Source organism: Callorhinus ursinus, unplaced genomic scaffold, assembly GCF_003265705.2.
Source record: "Callorhinus ursinus isolate GAN/ISIS: 27379988/994484 unplaced genomic scaffold, GSC_fseal_2.0 scaffold38, whole genome shotgun sequence".
Taxonomy (NCBI): Eukaryota; Metazoa; Chordata; class Mammalia; order Carnivora; family Otariidae; genus Callorhinus; species Callorhinus ursinus.
In genome coordinates, this window is record NW_027397100.1 from 15021991 (window position 1) to 15047067 (window position 25077).

General features: G+C 42.4%; 1 protein-coding gene across 2 annotated transcripts in view; it reads left to right on the forward strand.

The window, feature by feature from the left end:
- Window positions 1-24562, forward strand: part of PSMF1 (proteasome inhibitor subunit 1) — a 42119-nt gene extending 17557 nt beyond the window's left edge. For both annotated transcript variants that reach the window (XM_073880615.1, XM_025876014.2), the window contains exons 5-8: window positions 4212-4397; window positions 22713-22766; window positions 23447-23605; window positions 24135-24562. In XM_073880615.1, the coding sequence (XP_073736716.1) occupies window positions 4212-4397; window positions 22713-22766; window positions 23447-23605; window positions 24135-24186 (451 nt within the window). In that variant the 3' untranslated portion in view covers window positions 24187-24562. The remainder of the gene's footprint in view (window positions 1-4211; window positions 4398-22712; window positions 22767-23446; window positions 23606-24134) is intronic.
- Window positions 24563-25077: the final 515 nt, after the last annotated feature.

Here is a 25077-nt window from a genome sequence, read left to right on the forward strand (position 1 = left end):
GAGCACAATGGCAGTTGCATGTTTAGTTTTTTTAAGAGACTGCCAAATGATTTTCCAGAGTGTCTGTACTGTTTTACATGTCCACCACCAGTGTATGAGTGATAACATTTCTCTGCATCTTCACCAGCATTTGGTGTTGTCACTCTTTTTCATTTTAGTTATTCTCATAGATATGTAGTATTATTTCCTCATGGTCTTAATTTGTATTGCCCTAATGGCTAATGATGTTGAGCATCTTTCCATGTGTATATTTGCCATCTGTGTATCTTCTTTGGCAAAGTGTCTGTGTCTTCTGCCCATTTTCTAATTGGATTGTTTGAGTTCTTTTACTGTTGTATATTTGAGAGTTCTTTATATATTTTAGATGCAAGTCCTTTCTTAGATGATGGCTTATAAATGTTTTCTCCCAGCCTGTAGTTTGTTTCTTCATTCTCTTAACAGGGTCTTTCACAAAGTTTTTAATTTTCATAGTATTTATCAATTTTATGGATCATGCTTTTGGTGTCAAGAATGCTTTGCCTAGCTCTAGAGCCCCAAGATTTTCTCTTACGTTTTTTCCTAAGCTTTTTATAGTTTTATATTTTACATTTAAGTCTGTGGTCTATTTTAAGTTAATTTTTATATATAAGGTGTGAGGTTTAGACAGAGATTCATTTTCTTGCCTATGGATGTCCAATTGCGCTCCAACGCCATTTGTTCTTCCTTCATTCAGCTGCTTTTGCAACTTTTTCAAAAAGCAGTTGTCTGTACTTATGTGGGCCTGTTTTTAGGTTTTCTGTTTTTTTCCCATTGATCTTTATGTGTGTCCCTCTGCCAGTATCACTCAGTTTTGATTAATGTAGCTACATAGTAGACCTTAAAATTGAGTAGAATGATTCCTCCCACTTATCTTGTCAAGATAGTCTGAGCTATTCTAGGGCCCATGCCTTTCTGTACTAACTTTAGGATAAGCTTGTGTATGTCAATAAAAACTTGCTGGGAGTTGCATTAAGCCTATAGATCATTAAACCTATAATGGGGAAAATTGACATTTTTACTATGAACACGGTATCTCCGTTTATAAGTCTTACTTGAATTCTTTCATCATCATTTTGTAATTTTCAGCATGTAGATCCTGAACATGTTTTTGCTGTTTCTTTTCTGGAGGAGGGGGGTGATTATAAATTGTGTTCTGCTCTTAGTTTTGATTTTCAAATATTCATTGTTAGTATATAGAAATGCAGTTTATTTTTGTGTGTTGATCTTTTATGCGGTCACCTTGCTGAACTCATTGTTCTTGGAGGTTTTTTTGTAGATTTCTTGGGAATTTCAAGGTAGACTGTCATGTCATCTGCAAAAAGGGAAGTTTTATTCTTTTCTTTCTAATCTTTATATTTTTTCTTCTTTCTTATTTATTGCTTTATTGCAATGGCTAGAACTTCAGTGTTATGTTATTTGAGAGTGGTGAGAAAGAACATCCTTGCCATGTTCCCAGTCTGAGGCAAAGTATTCAATCTTTCATTATTTTTAATGTTATTTTCATTCAAATTTTGACTTTATTTACTGGATTTGTAACTAATAGGTGTTCTGAAAACTTACTTAGTTAATGGTTGTGAAGGACTTAGGACAGTGCCTGTCACATAGTAAGTGCTCAGTAAATATTAGTTATTGTATCATTATTGCTCCGTATATATGAGCAGCCGTGTTCCAAAACTCAGTATTTAAGGTCCCAAGAACATACCACCTAAACCATATGGGAATACAATCCATATTTGCCACTTTTACCTGTTTGGTGTCTTCCCAGTTAAAGGGAAACAAACTTAATTTGTAAGACTTTTACCTCTATTCCCATTCCAGTAAACCTTAAAAGGGGGAAAAAAGTCATAGCTCAGCTTTTGTTCCCTCCTTTCCTACTCCCAGGTCTCTCCCTCCCACTTAGCTTCAGAAATATCCTCTAGTCAACTCAGGTCTTTCATTATTAAGTATATTATTGTGGGGTTTTTTTTAAGGTTTTTATTTATTTATTTGACATAGAGAGGGCGCACACAAGCAGGGGGAGCAACTGACAGAGGGAGAGGGAGAAGCAGGCTCCCTGCTGAGCAGAGAGGCCGACGTGGGGCTCGATCCCAGGACCTGGAGATCATGACCCAAGCCGAAGGCAGACACTTAACCAACTGAGCCTCCCAGGCGCCCCTCTTAAGTATTTTGTTAACTGTAGGTTTTTGTAGGTGTTCTTTATGAAGCTCAAGAGGTTCCCTTCTTTTCCTAGTTTGTTGAGAGTTTTTATCATGAATGGATTTGCATGTTGGACTTTGTCAGATGCATTTTCTGCATCAGTTGGTAGGCTCATATGATTTTTCTTAGCTTATTGATATGGTAGGGATTTGTGAATAGTGAACCGGCCTTGCATACCAACAGTGAGTCCTGGGGTGTATGATTCTTTTTATTATATATTTTTTAATTCAACTTGTTAGTACTTTGTTGAGCATTTGCGCATCCAAGTTCATGGGAAATGCATGTCTGTAGTTTTGTTTTTTATGCTCTCTTTTGTCTGGCTTTGATATATATGAGGCAATCCTGGCCTCATAAAATGAGTTAGGAAATGTTTCTTCCTCTCCTGTTTTCTGGAAATAACTGTAAATTGGTGTTAATTCTTCTTTAAGTGTTTGGTAGCATTCTCCACTGAGATCATCTGGCTCTGGAGAGTTCTTGTTTTGGATGCTTAGGTATGAATTTTGTTACTGTAGTAGAACTCTTTAGATTATTTTATTTTGGCTGAGTTGTTAGTTTGTGGTTTTTGAAGAATTGGTCTGTTCTAAGTTGTTGAAGTTATTGTTAGCATTCTCTCACTATCCTTCCAGTGGCAATACATGTGTTGTAATATCCCATGGCATTCTTGATATTGGTGATTGGTGTCTTCTCTCTTTTTGTGTTTGCCAATCTTGCTAGAAGTTTGTCAATTTTATTCATTTTTTGAAAGAACCAGTTTTTTAATTTAATTTTCTCTCTCATTTTCCTATTTTTCTCTTTTATTGATTTTTATTCTTTATTATTTCCTTACTTCAGCCTTGCTTCTGGTTTAATTTGCTCTTCTTCTAGGTTCTTGAGGTCAGAATTTTGATTATTGATTTCTTTCCTCTTTTCCAATATAAGCATTTAGCGCTATGAAGTTTCCTTTCAACAGTATTTTAGCCATATCCTCACATAGTTTTTTCTAAGATTTTTACATTTATTTTAAAGAGAGAGTGCACAAGTTGGGGGAGGGACAGAAGGAGAGGGAGAGAATCCCAGGCAGATGACCTGCTGAGCTGGGAGCCCAATGCAGGGCTCAATCTCACAACCCTGAGGTATGACCTGAGCCGAAATCAAGAGTCGGCCACTCAACCAACTGATCCACCCAGGCACCTCCATCCCACATATTTTAATATGTTAGGTATTTAGTTTTAGTCAGTGCTTTGTATTTTTTTTTTTTATGTCTTCCTCTTTGACCTGAGGGTTATCTGGAATTGGGTTGCTTAATTTCCATGTATTTAGAGACTTCTTTCTATTTTGATGTTTAGTATGATTCCATATGGTCAGAGAACATACTCTGTACAGTTTCAGTTTTTTAAGATTTGCTTTTTGGCCCAGGATATGGCTCATTTTAAAACACCAGATTTTTAGGAATTCTAGAGCACCACCCACTCATCGCTACCTCATCCTGCCTCAACACCTCAGCTACAGCTCACAATGCTTGGCTGTCACAGGCAGACAAAAAGAGGCCCAGCGCAGCCTTCTGACAGTTCTGAGTTGGTGACAGAACTGGACCTTGAGCCCCCAAGAGCCCTGCCTACCTGGGCCAGGAACCTGGTTCATCTCCCTAAGAGCCTTGGCCATCCGTGACCCTTCCCATGACACGTGACGAACACACAATGAGACTGAGGATAGGGCTGGGCAGGTACGGAGGAGCAGCCAGTCCAGGCCCTGTGCCCCTGCACCGTCACCTCTTTCTAATGGGGTGGTGAGCGAGGAGGGGCAACTCAGATGCCTAAGAAGCTTAGGCCCAAATCTCGGCGACGACACCGGGCTGTTGCCCCCCTCACGCAGGTCCGCCGGGCGGCCCATTCCCACCCTTGCAAACAGTCCAAGCGCAAAGCCAAGAGCTGTCAGGGCCGCCGTTGCCGCCGCCACAACAGTGTGTACGGGGTTGCCAGCCGGGTGCCAGCAGTTGCCACCTCGTCTCCTTCCTACAGGACCTACAAGAACAGTGAGGAACTTCGGTCTCGCATTGTGTCTGGAATCATCACACCTATCCATGAGCCCTGGGACAAGGCTAGCGTCAGCAGTCCCCACCAGGAGTTTCCACCTGCCACTGCCAGAGAGGTGGACCCCCTCCGAATTCAGCCACAGCACCCACACACGAGCCGGCAGCCTCCCTGGTGAGTACAGAGCCCCCAGCGGGCAGCCAGCCCGTGCTTCTACCAGATTCTAGCCATAGCCATCCTGCCACCTGGCCCCCTCTCTGGCCTCCATGTGTCTGCAACAGATTGTCAGAGTCTTGGTGGATGGAGACGTAAGTGGAGCAGTGAGTTCTGGTGCGACTCCTAGTCACCCTAACTACCCAGCTTCTTCGGGTTGCAGGGACCAGGGCTAGGCATTTCAGGGAAATGCAGATGCAGAAGTACCTTCCCAGAGGGGATGTAGGCCAACTGTCTTGCCTGTTTCATTTCATTCATGGTAGTCACCTAACCTCGTTGACAACTTCAGAACTTTTCCAAAACAGCATGGGGTATGAGCATGTCTCATCCAGGATCTTAGCAGGTTAGGGTGGCAGCATCTACGACAGGAGACTCTCGTGCTCTGAGGAAAGAGACAAGAACCAGTGAAAGACCTTAGTCTCTGGCTGAGACAGCGCTTCCCAATGTGGAGTCCCCAGTGTGGTAGTGATTGGGGCCTGGGGGTTCACTGTGGGGCCATAATAAGCACTCAGTAAGTGTTCACTACCACTGTTATTTTATCCTGTTTTGCAGTTTTATATCTTTGATTAGTTAAAAAAAAATAGGAAATCAATTTATTACAATAAATAACAATTGGTACGTCTCTTTGGCACTCTTCGGAAATCCTATGGGGAGGTTGAATAATAAAAAGTAGTTGAAGGGTTGGGAACAGCTTGTCTGATCTAACCTTATTTTATAGACAGGAACAGAGGTAAGATGACCTGCCTGAGGTCACCAGCCACTAATAAAGAGGCAGGGCCAGGGCTGCAGTTCAAGTGTCAAATCCCACTGCAGTGCTCTGCTGTGATGTAGCCAGAATATGGTGGCGAGACTGAAGAACAAGCACTGGACAGCAATCAAGGGGGTTGGGGTGGATTTTTACACTTTAAGTAGATAGTAATTCTCAGCTCTTTCAGACTCACTGCCCATGTCAAAACAAATATTCTGTGAAATCTCGTTTACTTCTCTTGAGATGAAATTCACAGATAATCTAATTGAATGCACACTTCAAAAGGAATCACTATAAAGTCCTAACTATAATATAAATGAGAAATAGAGAGTAATTAGTAAGATAATGTCTATTTGATTGTGTAGATGACTGAGCACAGTTACACTGGAAAATTTAGTCAGACATTTGCACTTGTATATGGAATTATGTTGAATTTCACAATAACAGAAGCTGGCATATACAGATGTATTGGAGCAAAACTCAGATAGTATAAACTGTATTGCTGTTACTAACATGACTTTTCAGAAATGATGACCAGTTCTTAGGAGAATGGCAAACAAAATATTAGATGGACAGTGTCTCATTAGATTTGGGTAATTTATGAAGGCTTTACGCCTCCCTGAATACCTAACAAGACTTTCGAAAGTTGTGTGGGATGCAGGTCATTCTTCTAATGTAGAATTCATTATGTAGAACGTGCAGAGTCTCTGGCATCTGCCTCAAGTGCTGTGAGGACCCTCCAACCAGGTGGCAAGCAAAAATCCCCCCAGGGCTTCCACAGTGGCACCTGGAGGCTCTGCCACCCTAACTGGGAATCAGGCCTGGAGTTTATAATTATGAAGATTAAAATTCCTAGCCTTGGAAGAACCGAAAGAATCAAAAATAACCATGTCACAACTTCTCCTGAAATAACGTACCTAGGCACAAATCGTCAGTGTTTGCTAAAACCCTTAGGTAATAGGTTGATGGAGAACTTTATAATGAATAGATCAGGCTGCTAGCACCTGAGCCCATAGATCAGTCTTAACACTAAAAGTGGGATAGCCAGACATTAAGTGTCTTCTAATATGATGCAATCGTAATTACACAGCAGCCTGGATGTAGATATAACTCCCAGATTAAAAGAAGCATGAAGGATAGAAGAATGAGTTAAATAGACACATGAGGATACATGTATTCCAGCCAAAACTGGAATATGAAAATTTTTTACAGGATAAATTAACCCTGTTTTCATTTTCAAATAAATGAATGGCATGAGGAAAAAAGGGAGAGTGGGGCTGTTATTAAAAGAGTTATGTCAACTAAATACAGTGTTGGACCTTGTTTGGATCTGTGAAGCCCTGATACCAAAACCAAAGACCTTACAAGAAAACTACAAACCAGTATCCCTTTTGAATACAGATTTTAAAATCCTCAACAAAATACTGGCAAAACAAATCCAGCAACGTAGAAAAAGGATTATATACCATGACCAAAAGAAATTTATCCCAGAAATGGTTGGTTTTACATCTGAAAATAAGTTAGTGTAACATACCACATAAATAGAACAAAGGACAAAAACCACATGTTCATTTCAATAGAGAAAAAGCATTTGACAAAATCCAGCACCCTTTCGTGATAAAAGGATTTAGCAATAGGAGTTTCTTAATAAATAGCATCTGCAGAAAGCCCACAGCTAATATCCTACTTAATGGAGAAAGACCAAATGCTTTCCCCCCTAAGATCAGGAAGAAGACAAGAATGTCTGCTCTTGTTACTTTTATACAACATCATACTTGAGATTCTAGCCAGGACAATCACTTGAGAAAAAGGAAAAGTATCTAGATTAAAAAGGAAGATGTAAAACAAACTGTTTGCCAATTACATGAGATCCTCATATAGGATATCTGAAGGAATCCTCTAAAAAAACTTTTAAAATAAACAAGTTCAGCAATGTCTCAGGATACACGATCAAAAAAACAAAAATCAGTTGTATTTCTGTATGTTAGCAATGAACAATCTGAAAATTAAGGAAATGATCCCATTTATAATAACCCCCAAAGAAAAAATACTTAAGAATAAATTGAACAGAAGTTAACTTGTACACTGAAAACTAACAAAACATTTTTGAAAGAAATTAAGATCTAAATAATGGAAAGACATTCTGTGTTCATAGATAGGTAGGCTTAATATTGGCAGTATTCTCCCAATCCCAGAGTTTCTTGTTCGCAGGTTTTTTGTTTTCTGGGGTTTTTGTTTTTGTTTTCAGAAATTGTCAAGCTGATCCTAAAATTCATATGGAAATGCAAGAGAACCAGAATAACTAAAGCAATTTTGAAAAAGAAAAAAAGAAGACTCACACTTTCCAATTTCAAAACTTACTACAAAGCTACAGTAATCAAGACAGTGTGGTACTAGAATAAGGATAGACATATAAAGCCAAGGGAATAGAATTAAGATCCAGAAATAAACCCGTACATCCATGGGCAATTGATTTCAACTAGTGTGCCAAGATAATTCAATGGGGAAACAATAGTCCTTTCAAATGATGCTGAAACAACTCTATATCCACAGGCAAAAGAATGCAGCTGGACCCCTTCCTCACACAGAAATTGACTTAAAATGGATCATAGACCTAGGCATAAGAGAACTATAACACTCCTAGAAGAAAACAGGAATAAATCTTCATGACCTTGACAGTAGTGTCTTAGATACAACACCAAAAGTACAAAGTGGACTTTGTCAAAATGAAAACCTTTTGTGCATCAAAGGACAGTCAAGAAAGTGAAAAGATAACCCACAGAATGGGAGAGAGCATTTACAAATCATAGTTGTTAATAGACTTGTATTCAGAATGCATAACCCTCACAACTCAGTAATAAAAAGACAACCCAATTTATAAATGGTTCTACTGGCCCATGAGCATGTGAAAAGATGCTCAACATCATTAATCATTAGGGAAATGGAACTCCAAACCACAGTGAAATAGTACTTGTTTGTGCACATAATCACGTACAACTTCTGTACGGGAATGTCCATGGTATTATTCATACTAGCCAAAAAGTGGAAACAACCTAAATATCCATCAGCCGATGATCCAATATACAAAGTGACACGTGCATACAGTTGAATGTTATTCAGCAGTAAAAAAAAGGATGAAGTACTGATGGATGTCACAACCTGTGTGAGCCTTGAAAACATTTTACTAAGCGAGAGGAGCTACATATTGTATGATTTTATGTGAATTGTCCAGAATAGGCAAATCCATAGAGACAGAAAGTAGATTAGTCATTTCCAGGAACTGAGGTGGAGGGATTGGTGGGCATGAATAGGGAATGACTGCTAGTGGGTACAGGGTTTCTTCTTGGGGTGCAGAAAATATTCTAACTAGAATATTTGCACACTCTGTGAACATCTAAAGACCATTGCACTGTATATTTTAACTGGATGAATTTTATAATATGTGAAATATATCTCAATAACCTGTAAAAGAAAAAAAAAAAAGGTCCCAGCCTTGGCTTTATTGGAAATGTGAACACACAGCAATAGAAATGAGGCCTCTGGGTTCAGACTATAAGAGATTGCTCATGATTGAGACTTTGATGTCTTTCCTGCAACTAGAGAATAGTTTGTTAGTACCTAGGTGGTATTTTATGGGTTCATCATCATACCGACAGAAGTGATTTATTTAAAATTAGCTGCTGAATGCTTTCCCCCTTAGAAACAAGGCATAGGTATCCACTCTTCACCACTCTTATTCAGCATGGTACTGAACATTTTGCTACGACATTAAGACAAGAAATAAAAGGGATACAGATAAGAGAGGAAGAAATAAAACAGTTCATGTTTGCAGATGACATAATGGTCCAGATAGGAAATCCCAAGGAATCTACCAAATAATAGCAGTAACAACAGTAATAATAATGAGTTCGGCAAGGGTCCCAGCCCAGGGCTCAGAACGAATGTGAGCTGGTAACGCAAATGGGATCACAGATTTAAATGTGAAACCTAATGCTACAACACCATAGAACTCAGAGGAGAAAATCTTCTGAATCTAGGGCTTGCTGAAGCGTTCGCAGGACACTAGAAGCACAATCTTTAACAGAAAGACATGGTTAAATTGTTCTTCATCAAAATTAAAAATGTTTTGCTCTATGAAAGACCCTGTTAAGAGAATGAGAACATAAACTACAGACTGGGAGAAAATGTTTACAAACCACACTCCTGACAGAGCAGTCATATCTAGAAAGATCTAGAACACTCAAAACTCTACAGGTTAAAAAAAACAAACAAACAATTAGAAAATAGGATGAGGATGTGAAGAGATAGCACACTAAAAGGATACACAGATGGCACACAGCACATGAAAAGGTATTCAGCGCCATTAGGGAAATGGAAATTAAACAATGAAATCCTTCATTGGCTAAAATTAAAAATAGAAATGATACCAAATGCTGAGAGGGTGCAGAGAAACTCAATGTCTTATCCATTGCTGGTGGGAATGTAAAATGGTACAGCCATTCAAGAACATTGGCAGTCTCCTAAGCAAACACTTCCTAGTAAGATCTAGAAATTGTCCTCCTCTGTGTTTATCTTAGAGAAACAAAAATTATGCCCACGCAGAGGCCTGTAGACAGATGTTCATAGTAGCTTTATTTGTAATAGCCAAAAACTGGAAGCGATCCAGATGTCCCTGAGTTGGTGAGTGGGTAAGCACACTTACCCCATGGACTACTACTCAGCAATGTAAAGGAGCGAACTGTTGATGCACACATTAATGATGGACCTCAGGGTCATCGTGCTGAGGGAAAAAAAGCCAATTCTAAAAGGTCCCATACTATACGATTCCACTTACACAACACTTTCAAAATAACAGTATTAATAGATGTGCTAAACAGATTAGTGTTTGCCAGAGGTTAGGGAAGGGGCAGGCTGTAGGTGTGATTATAAAGGTCGGGGAGGTAGCGTGAGCGAGCTTTGGTGGTATAACTTGGAGAAAACTGGGTGAAGGGTACACAGGATTTCTCTGCACTATTTTTCCAACTTCCTATGACTCTAATTATTTTAAAATAAGTATTTAAAAATGTAGATGCTAAGGAGCCACTTAGGTTCTTAAGTTCACAGTATTTCTTGAGCTCACTAGGTGTGAGGCACTAGATCCAGCCTTGGGTGCTTCGAGAAGACCAGTGACGCCATCTTCTCCTGCTGCCATCTCATCCGGGAGGGCCAGTGTCCTAGGGAGCACATGCAGGGGGAGCCTGAACCACGCTTGGTGTTCAGGGAAGGCTTCCCCAAGAAGGGGCTGACCTCTCCACAGGCTCCTCAAGAATGCGGAGTATGCATCAGTCAGTGAAGAGTAGGGTAGGAGGGGTGTTCCAGCATTGAAGGCCTGACCTGTGCAGAGCCCCAGAAGGTTAGGAAGTGGTTAGAGCCAAGTGCAGTGGTGGGGGCAGGGAGGGGGGTGGTAGTAAGGCAGAAAGCTGAGACTCGTTGTTTCAGCATACCACTCTTAGCACGTGGGACTCGGTCCCTTTTTACCACCACCCCACCCGCCTCCCCCATATCAAGGAGAGAGTATTGTATGGCGGTCTAGAGCACAGGCTTTGGAAGTTGATCAGCTAGATTCAAACCCTGGCGTAGCTTTACCTGTCCCTCGGTGAACACATTTAGCCTGGGAGCACCTTGGTCTCCTCATCTGCACCTTGAAAATTATTATGCCTGTCTCAGAGCTCTCTCAGGATATGGTGTGTCGAGTTCATTGCTGAGAATATAGTAAAGGTTTGATAAGATCCCATTCAGGTAGCAGGTCGAGATCAAAACCAGACTGAAGGTGAAATGAGTGGAGGGTCCTCCCAAAGACAGAACCTTTGACTGTGCTTTTAAAGACCTAGCCTCTTCCCCCAGAAAAGGATTTGATGCAGTAGAGCCACTTAGGTGTGAGAGTATGGACCTGGAGGTTGTGTTGGGTGACTGCATTTAGGCCCAGCCCCTTATGAACATTGTCCCTTTATCATCGACATTGTCTGCGCTTATCAAGGAGAGGGGTAACTGCCGTTTCTTGGCTGGTGGCCGTGTTGACCGCTGAAGCAGATGCTTTCATTTATGGTGGCTCATCTTCCAGACAGGCCTGTGAGAAGATCAGTAGCATCCCCTCTTTACACAGGCAGAGACGGCGGATAAAGACGTAGCGTAACTGCCCAGCGTTACCTAACTGTGAGGGTGAAGACTGGGCCCTGTGCTCTGCCTGCGCTCTCCCCACTGCACCCTTCAGTTTTAGTTCATGTAATAATCAGTTTGTGTGCAAGTTCAGTATAGTGAGTGCACACGGAGTGTGGAGAAAAATCCATCGCCTTGCCCTCCCTCAATTAGGTCTTTCTCAAGCCAGTCTGTCTCCCAGGACTAGGGCACTGAACTACATGAGATGGTTGGAGAAGAGGCGAACGCTTAGGAGGCTTTTTGTCAGCCACTCACCCCCCCTCCACCCCCCGTCCTCGCCAGCCCCTTCCTCTGTCAGCACAGATGTCTGTAATGACACCGATTCCTTTATTAGAGCCCCCACCACCACTGAGTTGCCAGGCAACCAGCACTCACGCTTTCACCTTTTTGTTTTTTCCTCAAATGTAGGATTTGGGGGTGGGGCCTGAGGGCAGGAAGGAGGGAAAAAGAGCAGCATGGGAGCCAGCCCATCTGGCTGCTGCGGGGTGTTCATTAGCCCATCACTGAACAGCCGAGGCTTGTACGCTGAGTGGGAAATAGCCTCCGCCTCCTTCCGGAGGACACGGCCCTGTGTCTCACCGCTCGCCTTCCACACCCCCATCTTGTGTAGCCCACCCCTGGGAACCCCCAAAAGCAAACACATGGGGTGTCCGTCGTCGTGCAGAAAAAGATTTGCTTCCCTAAGTGTGTGGCGATGTGTATCCAGACCTTGTCAAGGGCTACTGGGTCTGATGCTGGCTGCTTCTAGGCCAGGAGTACACGTAGAGAGGACGTTCCATTGTGATGGAGAATTGGGAGTGAAAAGTAGGTCTGTCCTATACTCCTGAGGTCTCTAGGGAAGAATTACTGAAAACAGCCCATCCCTGAGGGAAGGGTTTTTTGTTGTTTTTTTTTTTTAAATCTAAGGCTAGCTCTTGTTGTTGTTGTCTTACGATTCTAACCCATTTCCCTCTGAGCCATCTGTCCTCAGTCGGACCGTATGCCCCAAATCCTATTCGCTGTTTTGAAAAACCAGTTTTTCCTACGCTTAACGGGCTTCACTAAAAATAAACCCTTAGATATAGAGCTCTTGTCATTCAAAATTCATTTTCAGCCCCAGTCTGTCTTTACATATTTTTAATGTTTCCAATACTTTGTGTTCTGCATTTTCTTCTTAAAATTTCATAATCTGTTTACTAAAGTGCTAAATACATCTTTTTTAGTATCTGGTATTTTATCTTGCCGATATGCTACAGATTGCCCAACCTCCATGGGGTATTTTAAGCGTGTTCAATTTCTCATCTTAAATAGTAAAGCTGTATGCGTCTGTACATAGTTTTTTTCTTTTGATTCATTGAGTTATATTTTCCACACCGGCAGATCTCAACATTTTTGGTCTCAGAAACCCTCTTGAACTCTGAATTATTGAGGAAGAATTATTAAATTTTGAATTATTAAAGAGTTCTTGGGGCGCTTAAGTGGCTCAGTCAGTTAAGCGACTGCCTTCGGTTCAGGTCATGATCCCGGAGTCCTGGGATCGAGTCCCGCTCAGGCTTCCTGCTCAGTGAGGAGTCTGCTTCTCCCTCTCCCTCTACTCCTCCCCCCTGTTCATGCTCTCTCTCTCTCTCTCGCTTGCTCTCTCTCAAATAATTAAAATCTTTTTTTAAAAAGAAGAATTCTTGTTTGGGTTCTTATCAATCAATATTTACCATATTAAAAATTACAGCTGAGTTTTAAAAATACACGTTTATTCATTCACTTAAAAACAACAATAAACCCATCACATGTTAACACAAATAAGAGATTTTTACAAAAATATCTATTTTTTTTCCCCAAACACAAAAATTCTGCAAGAAGAATGACTTGTTTCACATTGTGGCAGACCTATTTATCATCAGGCATGGAAGACAATTAGATTCTCATTTCTGCTTCTGCATTTAGTCTGCAGGCAGTGATGTTTTTGTTGAAGCCTTACCAAGACAAGTTATTAGATAAAAGAGAAGAGTAGTTTAATAATGTTTTGAGGGGCGCCTGGGTGGCTCAGTTGGTTGGGCGTCTGACTCTGGATTTCGGCTCAGGTCATGATCTCAGGGTCTTGGGATCGAGCCCCACGTCAGGCTCTGTGCTCAGTCCAGAGTCTGCTTGAGATTCTCGCTCTTTCTCCCTCTGCCCCTCCCCCTGCTCGCCCACGCTATAAGTAAGTAAGTAAGTAAATATATAAAATCTTAAAAAATAAAAATTAAATCCACTGGTCTGGCATGTCCTTTGAGTGGATCTTTTACCCAGGTATGATATTAGAATAAGGTGTGTTGATCATTTGGGAAATGCTGGTTCACTGAGTTACGCAGATTTGCTAAATGCTGACTCATTTAATTATCCAATATCAAATCACATTAATATTACCAATCTCATCACCATCAGTCCTGGGAAGCCATCAAATTTGAATACAAACTTCCAAATTGCTAATTTTCACTTGAAAGCTTCAGTTTTAATCATTGGCAACAATGTCAGTTGCTTTCATTGTAGTAACAGGCTCACATTGTTTGGAGTCTACTATGTAGCCCAAGTCTGAATAGCTGTGGTTTGTCAATCAGTCATTAAGTAAAAATGGTTTTCCATGAAAAAATGGCCAGTTCAGCTAGCAACTTAACTGCAAAAGTTATTGATAAGTACCATTGTACTTCTGTATGCGGCAGAAGCGCTTTATGCCTGTTTCCCAGTTCATCACATAGAATAGTGAAAAAGAGGTGTGTTCAAAGATGGCAGTTTTAGAGCACTTGGTAATTTTTTGCTACTTTATCAAGGACATTCTCAAGTGACACTAGATGTGCGTAGCGCGTGGCTGGCGAGGGAGGGCACACTGACAGCTAGTTCAGGGCCACTGCTTGGATTCATGCTAAGGCTTCAGTGGTTTTGCTCACCACTGCTTTTGTACCATCAGTGCAAATTCAACACAGTGAAAAAAAGGACATAGCTTCTAAGATGAAATAGCTTTGATCTCATGGACCTCCTGAAACGAGTTTCAGGGGACCTCCAGGATTCTATGGAGGACATTTTGCATCCTTTCTTTTTCTTTTTTAAAAATGTTTACGAGCCCTTTTAGATATCCCCTTTTGTTGACGAGTCTTTCAAATCTCTTGCCCATTTTCTCTTTCGTTGTCTTTTTATGATTTGCAGGCATTGTTTATGTATTCTGGATTTAGGTCCTTTGTCAGATAAATGTATTACAAATATTTTCCCTCTGTAGTTTGCCTTTTCACTCTGTCAGTGGTGTTTTTTTAAATTAAAATGTTCTTAATTTGTATGTCATCTAGCTTATCAATGCTTTCTCTTTATGTTTGGTGTTTTTTTGATCTGTTGAGAAATCTTTGCCCTACCCTAAGGTCATGGAGAATTTCTTATATATTTTCTTCTAAAAGCTTTGCTGTTTTACCTTTTATATTTAGATCTGTAACCCATTTGAAATTAATTTTTATGTGTCGTACAAGATAGGTTGATACTTTACTATATTGATATCAGCACCATATTTTGAAAAGAATTATCCTCTACCTATGTCACCTTAATAATTAAATTTTCATTTAATTTCATTAAATTATTAATCATGAAGCTATTATTCCCTGTTCTTAAAATTTGCCCTCATTGCTTTTCCTCTTGGAGCCAAATAGATCTCTTCGGTTTTTTCCATGGATGGCCAAGTTAGTTCAATAATAATTATACAGCCTCTGTTTGTTGAGTGTCAGCTATTCCAAGCAACAAGCTAGGCCTTCATATGTTCTTATTTAATCCTCTCAACCCCATGAGATTGATAAGGGCTAGCCCCATTACAAGAAAGGAAACTGAGGTTCATCTATAATAAGTAACTTGATCACAACCAGTATAAAGCGGAAATTGTGATATAATAATAGAATATTGGATACCACTTATTGAACTCTTCGTTATGTACCAGGTGTTACACTTTTGTAAACATTCTCATTTGATACTTAAAACAACCTTGAGAAATAGATAGTGTTGTCACATTTCACAGGAGAGAAAGCTAGGGCTTAGGGATTTCAGGACCTGCCCTAAATTACACAGCGGTTAGGTGGTGAAGCCAGAATTTGAACTTGGGTCTAACTCTAAAACCTTTACTTTGACCTTCTCACAATCTGTTATTCCCAAGTAGGTCTAAGTGTTGCTTGTATGTCAGGCACTGTACTGGGCACTGGGAATACATGACGAGGTATGGACTCAGCCTTCAAGGAGTTCACAGTCGATCCAGGCTGATGGCCCTATTCATTCCAGATCATAAGTCTTTTAAAAACAATGATGTATTTCTGAGGTCTGCTAAAGCACAGAGAAGGGTGATTATTCTGAAAGATTGAGTGGTACAAGATAGAAGGAAAGGCCTCACAGAGATAATACCTGATGGGCTAAGTTTTAAGGACTAATAAAAATTGTGTGGTATTGGGAGTAATTGGCATGTATGGCTGAGGGGACAGTGGGTATAAATGAGGCTGTGAAATCATCTCGTGTGTGTGTGTGTGTGTGTGTTGGGGCGACAAGGGAGGGAACGGGGGCATTATATGTCACCTGTACTGGCATATGGAAGGAATAGGGGAATGTAAGGAGCACATCACGAGGGGCGCTGTGTGCTAAGGAGCTAGATTTGATCCTGGGTAATGGGAACCCTCAGAACATTTGGGGTAGAAAGTAGTCTGGTTGGGACCCCTTGAACCCCTGACTTTTCTTTTGAGGAATCCCAGTTAGGTTCTGACAACTATTAATATTTAGGAAGCCCTTAGTGTGTGCCAAGCAGTTACATTAAGTGTAAATTGTAATCTCTTATTCCTCGTAATGAGAATGAGGTAGGTGCTATTGTTATCTCCATTTTATAGAAAAGAAAACGGAGGCACAGAGAGGCTCATTACCTTACCCAAACCAACACAGCTCATGAACACCGGAGCGGGATTCAGCCCTTAGTATTTCCTCCTTGTAACACACGTGTCAGCAGTCATTTTGAAAGAAACAATCTTGACTTAGATTGTTCCGAGAACAAAGAGAAAGTAGTGTGATGGAGCTCAGTAAACTGCTGGGGTAGAGAGATGGGTGATGACACTGTAGGGGTAAGCCTGGGCCAGGGCATGCGGAGCCTTGGGGGCAAGATCAGAAGCAGTAGGAACCCCTGGGTGTGTTTAACAAAGGAGGGACTTCATATGTTTACATTTTATTTTTGAATCTCTCTGGCTCCTTTGTAGAGAATGGATCATAAAGGGACAAGAGTAGAAACAGACCAGGTCAGGAGCTGACACAGGCACCCAGGCAAGAAACAGTGGTGGTAGGTAGTGACTGGCAGACAGAGCAGATGATCTTGGGTATATTTGGAAGTATACCTGACAGGACTTGCTGATGGGTTGGCTTAACAAAGGAGAGACAAATCAAGGATGATGCACATGGGGTTTTTTAGCCAAAGTCATTTCTAATTTGGGGCTACCACAGCTAACACCTCAGGGAACATCCTTTCAAACTTAGAGCACATCTCTGAATATTTCCTCAGCATACATTGCTGAAAGTAGAATTACTCCATTAAGGACTAAGCCTGTTTTTAAGATTTTGATGTCGCCCAGTTGTCCTGAACAGTTGTACTACTTGGCATTCCCACTATATTTTGATGTTTCCCTATCCTTGCCATATTGCTGGAATTAGTCTCCATTTCCTTTCAAATTATTTAGAAAAGCATCATCCCCATAACATTTGTAAACTAATTGAACCCAAATTCAGTTCTTTGTCTTTGTATGACTTGAGGTCTCCTTTCCTCATTGGCTGTTGGCCTAGGGCCTCTCTCTCAGCTCCTGAAGACCTGCGACATCTCTTCTCACGTGGCCTCCTCCATCTTCAAAGCCAGCAATAGTTTGTCAAGCCCTTCTCATGCTTTGACTCTCCCCTTCCACCTTCTCTTCTGCTGCCAACTAGAGAAGGTTTTCTACTTTTTAAGGTCTCATGTGAGTAGATTAGCCCATTCAGATCATCTCCCCTTTGTGAAGTCAGCTGTGCCTTATTACATAAAACCATCACAAGAGTGATTTTTCATCACATACACAGGTTCTGGGGATTAGGTAGCATGGAATTCTGAGCAGGGCCATTTCAAGAAATGTTACCTACCACAGTCTACCCTCTGGCCTCCCAAATGCAAAATACATCTTCCCCTCCCCTAAGGTTCTTAAGAGTCTTACCCATTACTGTATCAGCTCAGTGTCAAATCTTACCTGAATCTCCTCGGCTAGCAGGACCCAATCTCACCTTCTAAATGGTCTAAGTCAGATGCAGTTGAAGCTCCTGAACACAACTCCTATATAGGACTTTTGACCAGAGAAACAGATTTGCTCCCATCATGCAGTGGTGGGACAAGCAGAGGATAACAGTTACTGATTTCTGACAGGAAAAAATACATGTGCACAAAAATTATTCATTGCACCATTATTTATAGTTGCACAGACCAGAAGCAATACCAGTACCTGCAGTCAAAGATGAAATGTTAAAAATTTGCTTCACTTGAATGAGTATTACTTTGTCATTAAAAATGTCAAAGCAAAGACAGACAACTTGGGAAATACAGGACATAAGTGGAGGAAAACAGTGGGATCTAAAATTATAATATAATTTTATAAAAGCATGTTTATGAAAGAAGACTAGAAAAGAATAGCAAAAAGAATCATTGTGTTTATGGTGACATTTTTCTTAAAATTTGTTAGTATAATTTATGCATATCTTTTTCTTTTTTTTCTTTTAAAAATCTTTGTTCACCTAGCCTAAATGCAATACTTCCCAGCCATTCTCAGTTCCCAGTTCACCCTTGAACTCAGAGGATATCCTCAGGGTGGGGAAAAGGAAAGGGTTAGTGTCCCACTTGCTCAGAGCACTGTAACTGGTGCTCCACATGACCGTGTATACACACTTTTGTCTACACTTCTCAGCATCCCCATGTCCCCGGTCCTAGGTTTCCACACTTAGCAGAACAAAGTAAATAATCCCAAACCACCAAAATTTCCCACCTGAACTTGTACTTTGACAGGCCTAGCCATTTGTGTTCCCCAGACAAGCAAAATCAGGTCACTTGAGAACTTGTGAAAAATGCAGAATCTCAAGTCCCATTCTTGGTCTTCTGTATTAAAATCTGTACTTTAGCAAGATCCTGCATTGATTCATCTGCACGTTACAGTTTGAGTAGAATTGCCGAGGTGGTTCAGACAGTGCAGCACATATGTGGTACAGAACTGAAGAGCACTGCAAAAGGCTTTGAAAACAGAACTGACATTGAAACCAGAATTTGGATCCTGAACCCAGCTATGTTGATTGCCTTCTAAAACGAAAATAGCAGGATTCCCCCAGAGCTTCATAACAAATGTTCAGACTTTGCAGGATACAATCCTAAATTACTGGGCATGCAGAGAACCAAGAAAATCTCAACTCACAAAAAGACAACAGATGCCAGCACCGAGATGACACAGATGTTGGAATTATCTGGCAAAGATATAAAGCAGCTATTATAAAAATGCTCCAAGAAGTGAGGGCAAACAGTCTTGAAATGAGGGGAATAATAAGTCTCAGCAAAGAGATAAGAAGCTATAAAGAAGAACCAAATGGAAATTTTAGAATTGAAAAATAAAATAATCAAAATAACCTCACTGGATGAATGAGTATCATCAGAATGGTTAAATAACAGAAGGAAGAGTGAACTTGAAGATAGAACACTAGAAACTATCCTGTCTCAAGACAGAGGGAAAAAAAAGTTTAAAAATGAAGTTTCAGGGGTTTGTGGGCAAATTATAAAAGGTCTAACATTGGGGTGATCAGAGTCTCAGAAGAAGAGAAAGAGTACAGTACAGAAGAATTATTTGAAGAAAATAATGCCTGAAAACTTCCCAGATCGGGCAAAAGACATAAACCCACAAATTCAAAAAACTCAGCAAACCCTAAATAGGATAAACCCCAAGGAAGTCCATGCGTGGACATGTAATCAAACTGCTTAAAACTAAAGATCAAGAAAAAATCGTGAAAGCAACTAGGAAAAAACAATGACTTGGCTTACAGAAGAATAAGAACTTGAATGTCGATTTCTCATCAGAAATCATGGACACCAGGAAGAAGTAGATCCATATTCTTGGAGAAAAAAGTGTGGAGAAAAAAGAATTGTTAACCCAGAATTCCGGATCCAGCAAATATTTTGCTTTATTTATGAAGGATATTAAGATATTCTTAGCGAAAGGAAACTAAGAGAATTCTTCAACAGCTCTTCTCAAAAGGAATTGCTAAAGGAAGTTCTTCAGACAGAAGGCAAATGATACCAGATGGAGACTTGGAACATCAGGAATGAAAGAAGAGCAATAGAAAAGGTAAATGTCTGGGTAAATATAATTGACTGCTCTCCTCTTGAATTCCCCAAAATATGTTACAGTCGAAAGCAAAAATCACAGCATTTCAGTGTATGTTGGTGTAACGCAGATCAACTCTAGAATAAAGGGAGGAGAATAATGGACCTATATATGCTGGTACAGTCTCGGCCTTCTACTTGAAATGGTAAAATACTGTTTCTAAGTAGACTGAAGAAGTTAAGTATGTATATTCAATCCTTGGAGCAACCACTTGGGAAAAAACTCTACAAAGAGATCTAGTCAGAGACCCTAAAATTAAAAAAAAAAAAAAAAAAAGGAAACAGAAGAATGAAAAAACAGAGGGAACAGTTGGAAAACAAATAATAAATAATAGATATAAATCTAAACATCTCACATAAAATCACATTAAATGTAAATGGTCCCAGGTTTTGAAGTTGGGCAGACCTGGGATGAATATTGTATTGGCCACTTACTACTTTTGTGGCCTATAAGAAGCCTTGCTTCGCTGAGCTTCAGTTTCCTCATCTGTAAAATAAGAATAAAAATGATGTATTCAGAGGGCTGCTGTAAAGACAAAATGAGATGATGTATATAAGGAGCTCAGTACATCCATCTGTTAAAAAAGTAGGAGAAATGCATATTTGCTCACTCTATATGCAGAGTATCTTTGAAAGGACATATGAGAAACTGATATCTTAGTCATCTATAGAAGACCTAGGAGGCTGGGGAACAGAGGTGAGGAGGAGAATTTTTACTTTTCTGGGCCCATAATCTTTTATATGCAATTCTGATTTCAAAAGAGCTCTGGAAACCAAGGGGTTTTTTTCCATAAGACTGGTGCCAAACCTTGTTCAGTAGCAAAACCTGACCTGAAATGAGGAGTGAGTGTTTTTATCTAAGAGGAGAGGGGAGCACAGAAGGAAGAAATTGTGTGTGGTCAGGACCACCCTCACATTCCCTAGAGGGGCCCCCACTGGAGCTGGGACATATGATCCCATGGGCCCAGCCAGGCTCTTTCGCCTACAGCATTAGTGTGTAACACTCTCCTTCGGTTGATTACCAGATGAAGTAGTAGGGGCTTGATTCCAGAGACCATATACAAAAATTACCTTTCTTTTAAATCCCTGTAGCCTGCCTCATTCAACATTCTGGACTGAGACTATTTTAATGTGGGTTCTGAGCGTGCACTTAACGAGTTCACAGAAGTGTGCGTGTGTTACAGTGAGGGGGTGTTAAGTGTTGAGTCAAAGGATATGCTGTGACAATTTCAAGTACCCAGTGGTCAGGGTGGGCCCGGCAGCTGCCTTTCCAGCCTCCATTGTTCTCCCTGCCCCACGCTCTGTGGCCCAGGAGAGAGAAAGAGAGAAGGCTGCGTGTTTCAGGAGCAATACGGCTCTGTTCTCCCAGGCATTCTTATAGCCATTAGAAGCTCCTTCTAGGGCAGGTCACGGGGATAGTAAGTGAGATGTTCGCAACTCTCCAGCACACCTGGGGTATCGGGGTGGCAGGATGATAACACAGGTCACCAGAAACTTCCACCACCAGCTCCATGAACCATGACTTGGGAACAGTCATCTAGGTCAGGAAAAATTCCTTCCCTTGGAAACCTAGCCACATCTACCTAAATCACAGTATCCTTTCCAGCATATTAGCTAGAACTGGCTGAAGAAACACCTTTTGGATTTTTTTCCCAGTTCTTTAATTAATGGCTCCTTACCTGTAAGCATATTTTAGCTGCTGTTTAGCTCCGGAGGTCTGGCAGGAACACCCCACCCCACCCCCACCCTCAGAACTGCCAGGTTCGTATCGCTCGCTAGGACTCCAGGCAGACTCTAAAGCACGCTTTTGCAAATTCTAAGTGTTTTTTGTTCTATTATATCCATATCCTTTATAGAAAAAAAGCAGGAAAGTATAAAGAAAATCATTTCAGGAGTAAGTTACCACTGTTTACATTTTCAGTGTGCTTCTTTATAGTTTTATTTATATATACACACCCACACACGCATTTCTCACCATTGATTTCCTGGGCTATTCCTAGGCTGTCCTTTTCCCCCACAGTTAACACTGGAGCATAAGCATCATTTCATCTCAGTTTGAAACTCTCTAAGAACATTGTCTCCATAATTGCATTTAGGGATATACCATAACGTGCCTAACTGGTCCCTATTTAGGCCAACTCCAGTTCCCTTGATTAAAGTCTCTGTGGTGCTATTTTAATTTGAATGATGTGTTGTTCTTTAAGATGAATACTTAGATATGAAACTATTGGGTCAAAGCATCTAAGACTTCTGAAAGACGCACGTTATGGTATGTATGTTAGACAGTATAGAATTGCTCTCCAGAAAGCACGCCCTCGCTTCATGCTTCTAGCTTGTGAATTCCCAGTGAGAGTAAAAATGGGCTCTTGGTGTTGGGGTGGAACACTCTTCGAGGTGACAGTCATTTGTGGCCCCCCAGTGGGCTGCAGTGCGTAAACAGTGGTGTCTGTGGGAATGAAGTGGCCTCTGCAGAGGCCGTCATGGAAAACGGCTGCAGAGCCCTGTTCTAGCTGTGTGTGGGCACCCATCTCACTCCAGCCTGGAAGCTTTTAAATCTTGGTCTTGGCGTTCTGGTTTTAGTGTTCGGATATTTTCTGATCTAAAAGTTCTTGGTTCTTTACACGAAGTTTAGGAACTTGAGAAAAATGTAAATAAATAAAATTTTATCTGGAGGATACCATGGTTAATATTTGTACTTTTGACAGTATTGGGATCCTCCTTGGGTTTGCTTTGTGGTCAGCTCTTTTCAGTATTGCCCCTGTAACATTATCAGCGTTAGTCTGTGCTGAAGACCACTTTGAAGTAGCCCTTGTGTTATGGTCTCAGGCGGGGCTCTCCCCTGCCTGGGAGTGGAGTTGTGACCCCACAGGCGTCGGGTTCAAGCCCCTGGGAACCCAGGCGCCCGACTGCTCTGGGACTTGTGCTAATTGCCCCTTGTTTGTTTCAGGTGTGATCCCCTGGGCCCGTTTGCTGTCGGGGGAGAGGACCTGGACCCCTTTGGGTGAGTACTGCTGGGGAGGGGTCAGCAACACAGCCTACTCTTGTGACTTTTCAGCCCCCACTCATCTTCTAATCTTAGAGCTTTCTGTCAGTCTTCCTTTGGGGTGACGGAGGCCGCCGTGGCTGAGAGGCTGCGAAGTCCCCCCACTGTTCCACTCTGCCGTGCCTGGAGCCCTGCGGCGAGCTCTGCTGTGGGGGAGGGCTGAGCAAGCCAGGCAGGCAGCTCCTCTGTCACCCGCTGGCCCTGGTGGGGGGGGGTCACAGATCACCCTGAGGCCCTCTAAGGAAACCGCAAGAAAGCCAGCATTGTGAATTGTCTCAATGCTACTGCTAGTCCGTAGACCTAAAGTAGTGCCCTGCGGAGCCTTGCGATGGTTCTTCATGGACCTTGGCATTCTGGCACCTGTTCTTGATCAAATTGTCCCCCCTGGATGTAGGACATGGCAGGAATCTCCGTTTTGTGGGTTCAGGGAGCCTGGAGAGCTAAAGGGCCAGGCCGCGTGCTCTTGGTGTTCTTGTTCTTGCCCATTTCTGCTGGCGCTCAGACAACCATCCACCTGTGTCTGCTTGAGCTGTCCACAGTAGCTAGCCCGGGCATTCGTAGTCCGCTCTCCCCTCCTTCGCCTCTTCTCCAGCAGCTCCTTGCCATGCCTGCTCACCCATCTTTTCTTCTTGCTTCAGGTGTCGGAGAGGTGGCATGATTGTGGACCCCCTGAGGTCTGGCTTCCCAAGAGCACTCATTGACCCATCCTCGGGCCTCCCAAACCGTCTTCCTCCAGGCGCTGTGCCCCCAGGAGCACGCTTTGACCCCTTTGGACCCATTGGGACCAGCCCATCTGGGTAGGTACTCATGCAGGCATGCTGGGAAGTAGGGCCTGATGGCAGCTCCACCCAGCGTTGCAGGAACGAGGGGTCTGACTGCAGGTGCAGAGGTGCTGCTGGCTCCCTCCGCCACTGCCAAGGGAGTGGGGCCTCCTCCGGGCCCCTGCCTGATGCCTCCCTGGAGCTCCCCATTCCTCGGTGCCCCCCTTCCTCCAGCCCCCCGTTAGGGAGCACTCAGAGGAGGAAGAGCTTCTCACACTTACTGAAGTTTAGTCTGTGTCGGGGACTCGCTGGATCCTAATAGCAACACTCCTGGGTGCATATTACCCTTCACATCCTATAGAAATCAAGGCCCTGAAAGATGAATTAACTTCTCCAAGGTGGGAGAATCAGGATTCAAGCCATGGCTGTAGAGCACATGCTCTTCAGCCCCACAAAGTACCGCATCGTTCTGGAGGACAGGCTCCCTCTGCCCTCAGGGCCCATCTGCCTGTGTGCGCTGGCCCCTCCATCACTCCCAACTCACCAGCCCCTCTTTCCATTCCAGACCTAACCCAGACCATCTGCCCCCGCCGGGCTTCGATGACATGTACCTGTGAAGGCCTCAAGAATGTAACAGCCCAGCCTTCCCTCCACTGTCCTGGAGCTGCCGCCGCTGGCCCCATCAGCAACCGTGTTCTTGCGGGCTGGGGGCAAGGGACCCTGCCCATGTGTTTGCGGGCCGGCTGAGATCGCCTCCCCACCCCCTGTCAGAGCCAAGGCACCTGCTGCAGCTCTCCACCTGGCTGCATATAGGTCCCAAAGAGACATCATTGTGTCTTTCTCCCCACCAGCTCCCCCACACTTCTCAAGGGAGACTCCGGCAACATCTCCCCCCGGCCCGATGCTGTCCCAGCTGCAGCACTATAAGAACAGAACGCATTTTGGATGTTATTATAAGAACCAAATGTCAATACAAAAATCATGTTGCCAGTCTCCCACTGTTCTTTACTGCCCAGCTCCTTCCATTTCTGAGACTCGAGGGTTTAAATCTTTTTGGGGCTAAATGACTCTTCTACCCACGGCCTGTTCTTGCTTCTTAGGCCCCTTCCCGTCATAAATTGCTTTCTTGCTCCTGACATCACTAAGGTGGGTCCCAGTGTGGTTGCAAGGCTGAAAGTGAGGGGCTGGAAACCCCATAGGGCCACAAGGATGACTTTCACAAGGGCAGGCACACTGCAGAAAGCCTGCGTCATTCTGAGAAGGGCAGCATCCTCCAGTCCCGCCTGTGCGCACATCCTCCGGTCCGTCTGTGCCTGGACGATGGCAGCCTCTAAGCAGAAGAATAAACAGACCTGAAGGCTGATCTCATTTCTGCCACTGACTTACTGAGCTGACCTGAAGGGCTTTCCCCTCCCAGGGCTTTCTTGTTGCCTTTTAAATCTGAGGGGCCCTTCCTACTCTAAAACATTCTGGTGTCTGCTTCTGTGTGTAGCCACCTCCAGAAACGG